The sequence below is a fragment of the Etheostoma spectabile genome, chromosome 13, assembly GCF_008692095.1.
Source record: "Etheostoma spectabile isolate EspeVRDwgs_2016 chromosome 13, UIUC_Espe_1.0, whole genome shotgun sequence".
Classification (NCBI taxonomy): domain Eukaryota; kingdom Metazoa; phylum Chordata; class Actinopteri; order Perciformes; family Percidae; genus Etheostoma; species Etheostoma spectabile.
Window position 1 is genome coordinate 21,589,874 of NC_045745.1, and position 5,924 is coordinate 21,595,797.

Genomic DNA, 5,924 nt, shown 5'->3' on the forward strand with positions numbered 1-5,924 from the left:
TGTGTGTGTGTGTGTGTGTGTAATTTGTCTGCACTGAACCATGCCTACTGTTGTCCTTGTAAACTGAGAGCAATGAGTGTTTCATTTAAGATGTGTCTGATAACAGGAGCTGTGCTGTATGAATTCAATTAATTCTGCTTCTCTTTCTCTCATGCTCTCTTTGTTTAATTTTCATCCTTCTCTCCTCTTTCAGGTTATGGTGGGGTGGAGTTACTCTTGGTGCTGTGTGGCCTGGATCTCTCTCTGCCCTGCCCTCGCCACTGCATCTGCTACACTTCACCCAGCACTGTCTCCTGCCAGGCCCACAACTTCCATGCCGTGCCTGAGGGCATCCCTGCCCAGAGCGAGCGTGTCTTCCTGCAGAACAACAAGATCCAGCGGCTACTTCGAGGCCACTTCTCGCCCACCACAGCCATGTTGTGGCTTTACTCTAACAACATCTCCTACATACAACCCTCCACCTTCCATGGCTTTGACCGCCTGGAGGAGCTTGATCTTGGGGACAACAGGCACCTGCAGGCCGTTGCATCAGACACCTTCCTGGGCCTGGGTAGGCTACATGCCCTGCACCTTTACCACTGTGGCCTGATCACCCTGCCTCCAGGGATCTTTGCGGGCCTCCATAATCTCCAGTATCTCTACCTACAGGTACATGGCTAAAAGCTTGCTTTTATCTCTACTGTATATTGCATCTGCCATCACAATCGCATTATAGTGTTACTATGGTGTAATCTGTTCATTTGCCTGGCTCAGCACTTACTGTCTATTCTGATTTATTAAATCAATTTTAACTGGACTGGGATGAAAAGATGGCTGTTATCCTCTGTGCAGGTAAAACGGCACAAATCAGCCCTCACATTAAAGTACAGCAGAGCTTTTGTGATCAAGTATGATAACAGTACTGGAATTGATATCCAAGATTTTTAATACAATTTCATTTACATTGTGGGTTTATGAGGAGAAAATCTTCTTACATGGAAAAGATCTCCTAACCATATTATTGATGGAAAAACTAATTGATATCAAAGCTGAGTGAGTAGTACTACTGGCATAGTACTGCTGAAATTATTGTTACAATAGGATATAGAGATTTTTTCAATAGCAAAGTGATGTCCAATGCAGTGCACTCCATTTTAAGCTTCTGTTTTTACCTTCCCCTTTCCCTACATCCTGGCAGGACAACCAGTTAGAGTTCCTGGAGGACGATCTGTTCATCGACCTCCTGAACCTCAGTCATCTTTTCCTTCATGGCAATAAACTATGGAGTCTTCGCCAAAACACTTTCCGTGGTCTGGGCGTCTTGGACCGCCTACTTCTCCACCAGAACCGAATCCAGTGGGTTGACCGCCAGGCTTTCCATGACCTGAGGCGCCTCACCACCCTGTACCTGTTTAACAACTCTTTGACTGAGCTATCCGGATCCAGCTTGACTGTACTGCCTGCCCTGGAGTACCTACGACTTAACGACAACCCCTGGGAGTGTGACTGCAAGGCGCTTTCACTTTGGGATTGGCTGCGGCGGTTCAGAGGCTCCACCTCCTCTCTGATGTGTGTTTCACCACCAGAGCTGGCAGAGAAGGACCTGAAAACGCTGAAGAAAGAGGAGCTGCCCAGTTGCTTGTCAGGAGAGCGTCATGCACATGGTGCCCCAGGTGGTGAGATGGAGCATGGAGAGTCTTTGAACCACCTGAATCGTCACAGAAACCATCACAACCACCATCAGCGGCCATACCTGCCCCACGGGGATCAGCACAGCTTGCCTTCACCCTCGCCCCTGCCGCGGCCACCTAAAGGAGGCCGCAGAAACTGCACCCGCCGGGGCCGCAAGGCCAAAGGGGGAGTCAATGAGGTGCAGGTACTGCGGGAGGAGGGTGAAAAAGACTATACTCCAGATGGAAGTAAATATGACCTGTCTGGAACTGCAAGGAGGAAGAACAAGTGCATCCCCAGGACTTCTGTCGGCCCACCAAGTGGGGTCCAGAGAGCCAATAATAAAGCAGGGTCACACATTGCAGATTATATTTTCTGTTTACCATCAGCTCTGCTGCTGTCACTCATCTCTGTCATCCTACGCTGAGACAGGAAATGGACACTTTGTGCTGGTGATGCAACTTTATGATTCATTCTCCTGAACAACTCTGCCCTGGCTCTTTAAATTAGGCATGTGTGCTTTAACTATTGGTTTACATGACTGTGTATAAAGAACATGATCAAATATCTACTGTTAAAAAGTCCCTACGTTATAAAGAGGGATCTTAATGAGTCATAATCAAAACATGGAAGTCAGGGAAAACAATTTAGCCCATTGCTTTGATGATGTCACCAAGGGAAACATCAGGAAAACTGTCTTCTATCTGTCTCTGTGGCATCAATTGCTTCACTGAATTCATGTTAAAAACTGTACAGCTACATAAAAAAACAAGCCAAATTTTAATTCAAGTCAAAGTGAGAAGAATGCACGATAAGGATCAAAAAAAGATCAGTCTCTATGTTTAGTCCTCTTGACACAATAGTGCTCTCTCAGTGCACCCTCCATCTGTCACTCATGCTGAGACGAAGACAGTCATTCGTAACTGTCACACTGCTCACTCAACAGCACCTCAAGATCCAGAAACAAATAACTGCAGACACAAGTGACATTAAAATGAGTGATCATAGAGCCATAGCAGTAATAACCAGAATTACTATATATCTACTAATAATGGGGTTTTACTTAAATGGCTCACAGGAAGGTGAAACCACTAAATGCACATTTGTATCCTTGGCTTATAGTCTAAGCTCTAAAACACTGGAGTTGTGACACGTCGATAGAATTGACTACACTAACTAGTTGTGTTTAAAGGTGTCCCATTGTTCCCTTGCAACTCATCAACTTAAAAGCCATTAAGAACTAACCTTTCATTATGAGAGCCAAATCAGTCACAGTCAGTGTGAATGAGTGAGTAAATGAATGTCTGTGTCACTGTGTATGAGTGTGTGTCCAGAAAACACTGAAGCCATGCGGGTAAAATGACACTAGATAAGAGTGCCTAATTAGAGCCAGTGGCCAACGAGGACACACTATGGAGGTAAGGGATGGTCATCAACCTCACTGGCTACGAAACGTCAAAACGTACAAAAAGTCAACACACACAGGCCAAGGAAAAGCTGAGGCCAGAGTCTGGCTCACAAAATGTCTGACTCCCAGGAACTTTTATGTACTTTCGTACTGTGGAGATTAATGGAAAAAGATAGCCTTCAAGCAAAGATGACTCAATCTAAATAGTTACAGGATGGTTTCAAATGCCATACAATCAGGGAGGAGTACTGATGACCACCACACCACCACAAAAGATCTTTTTGCAATGGTCTAATCAACTGCTTAAACCGGAAAATAAAAGCAGTTAGAATATGTGATGATCACCACAGGCACCGACAAACTTCTACAGCATTTCTGTCCTCGTCCTCTCTGGTGTATTTAGTGTGCTCCAAAACAGATTGACTTGACGCTCTGTAAGCCCTGATTGGAGAGTTGTATATTATTGCTGCTACGTCCGAGAAGACCTGCACTTTCTGATTATTCTTCAAGAAATAACAAAGACAGAGAGGACTATGGGACATGGTGCCCCGGATGAACTGGAGCAGGTCAAGCACACTCACCCCTAACTAAGCTCCTCACCTTCACAGCCTTCCTGTCCCACTGCAAACTACTAACCTTTGTCAGTGCAAAACTTTCAAATCCAAGAGCAGAGCACCACAGGTTTGGACTTTAGACCTGAACTATTTCAGAACCAATTACCCAAAATCTCAAGTGCTCAACTATAATAGGTAAAACCTGTAAAGCTACACATGAGCCATCCGGGTACCTTAACTAGCAAGTAATGCTAAAAGTCTATTTCTTATAGCATTACAAAGTTATAAATTCTATTTTCAGATGGAGCTGCTCTTGTATGCATAGTTAGCAAAAATGTTAAATTATGACATGCTGACAAAAAGCACAATAAATTATTTGTATGGTTTGCTGGCAACCTAAAAGATGTGTGGTTTGGATGGGAATCAAAGAGCAGGGGCCACATTTGTACCCGGCTTGTGTGTGTTTCCTGCTGAGCCCCGCCTTCTCGTGTCCATCTATCTTGATGTTGGGGACGAACTGAAGCCTGTCAATGGTGTCATTTTCCGGACATGTAGGATTAGAGACCCCTTTTGGTGAACATGTTTGTGTTGCTGTGAACCCAGAGATGATGTAAATTGTGTCTGTTTATTCCTGTGAGGATGACTTTTTTGTAAAATAAAAAAAACAAAAAAACAAATAAAAATAAAAATAAAACTCTGTTATGTCTCGATCGTTCCCTAAAAAAATTAAACAGGGAACTAGGGGATGGACCTTTATTTTTTATTTAATACAATTATTATCATTTTTTTCCAGTCGTTTTTTAAGTTTTGCTGACTCATTCAAGATAAACTGTACACTGCACTTCCCCCCTCTTGCTCCTCTATTCTTTTCTATTCATCCCTCTGTCTTTCTCCCCCTCCTCCTCCCCTATCTGTCTAATTTTTCTCTTCCTCCCTCTACACCTTCTCTGCTTCGTTCTCCTCCACCGCCGTTGCTCCCTCTTTTTCCCCCTCTCCGCCTTATTCTTTTCCTCTCCTCGCTTCCTTTGTGCAACCCAAAATGTTTTGTATGTGGTTATCAAACAATGCCAGACTCAAAAGCTGTTTATAAATAACATTAAACAGAAAGTGTCCTCAAATGGCTGAGGTGGTCTGTGTTTGTTTGCCTCCCTTTTGTAAGTGCATATGCACATCTGCGTGTGTGTGTGTGTGTGTGTGTGTGGGTGTGTATGTGTGTGTGTGCGTCTAATGGACAGACCTCCAAAATGAGCCCTGAGGCTGGCTTAATGATAAGGCAATGAAAGGAAAGAAAAATTGTTAAAAAGTAAAAAAAAAGTTTAAAAAAAAATAATGGAATAAGTATGAACATTCATCTACTGCTAAGAAACGCATCCACATTTAACCAGGATATAGCTTGGCCTCCTTCATGCCCTAGTTTTCCTCGTACATTCAGCAGCCTCATATAAAATATGCATCTGACTGACTGTGGGCACATGCATGCACACAAACAAACTCACAAGTGCCCACATCTGTCGAGCTGTATTAGCTGCGAGGGTGCAAGGTGAGGTCAAATGGAGCACAAGCATGTGCTACGTCTATTCTGATCGTTTGCACGGTGTTCACATTAATGCATGTGTGTTTGCACGTGACACTGAATTGTTCTTTGTCTGTGTGTTTGTGTATTATTTGTGCGTGTCCACCGGTGTACCAAGTATGCCCACTGTCACGGCAGATCCAGCCTGACAGCCGGCTAGGGCAGGGGAAGAGGTGTGCCTCTGAGAGACGGTATCACTGCTCTGTTTGTAAAACAAAGCTGACAATTGGGAGAGAGAGAGAATGAGTTAAGCACAATGATTTAAAAGTCAGAGGGGTGTAGATATCTGTGAAAGAAATCCAAAGCAGCAGCCAGGGGAGAAGCAGTGGGCATACAGTAATATGGGTGGCTGCAGAATCAGCTCCGAGTTGTGTTCAGTCAATCGCTGCATTTGTCCCAAACGAAGCCTGGGCTGCAGTTTACATGTGTTCACCCATGAGGAGACACTACATGTGCGGAGGAGCAGCATTCATATCAGAGCACAGAGCTTCTGTCTTAATGAGTTCAGGGTGAAAAAGAAGTCTGTGGGGTGCCGTTTGTAAAGCTGCTCACGCCAAAAATAACGGCAACATTTTGTCACATTTAGCTTCAAACAATGTTTAAAAACTGGTATGAATTTTCAAGGGTCACTTTTTTGCACATTTACAACATTATTTGTCAAATATTAAATGTTACACCTAAAAAAAATCTGTCTGTAAAATCTAAATGCTAAATCTAAATCTAAATGTTAAATTTAAAT

General features: G+C 43.7%; 1 protein-coding gene across 1 annotated transcript in view; it reads left to right on the forward strand.

The window, feature by feature from the left end:
* The window catches only part of rtn4rl1a (reticulon 4 receptor-like 1a), a 97,507-nt gene extending 92,777 nt beyond the window's left edge, over nucleotides 1–4,730 (forward strand). Inside the window, exons 2-3 of the mRNA XM_032533208.1 lie at nucleotides 194–648; nucleotides 1,178–4,730. Coding sequence (XP_032389099.1) covers nucleotides 194–648; nucleotides 1,178–2,077 — 1,355 coding nt within the window. The 3' untranslated portion in view covers nucleotides 2,078–4,730. The remainder of the gene's footprint in view (nucleotides 1–193; nucleotides 649–1,177) is intronic.
* Nucleotides 4,731–5,924: the final 1,194 nt, after the last annotated feature.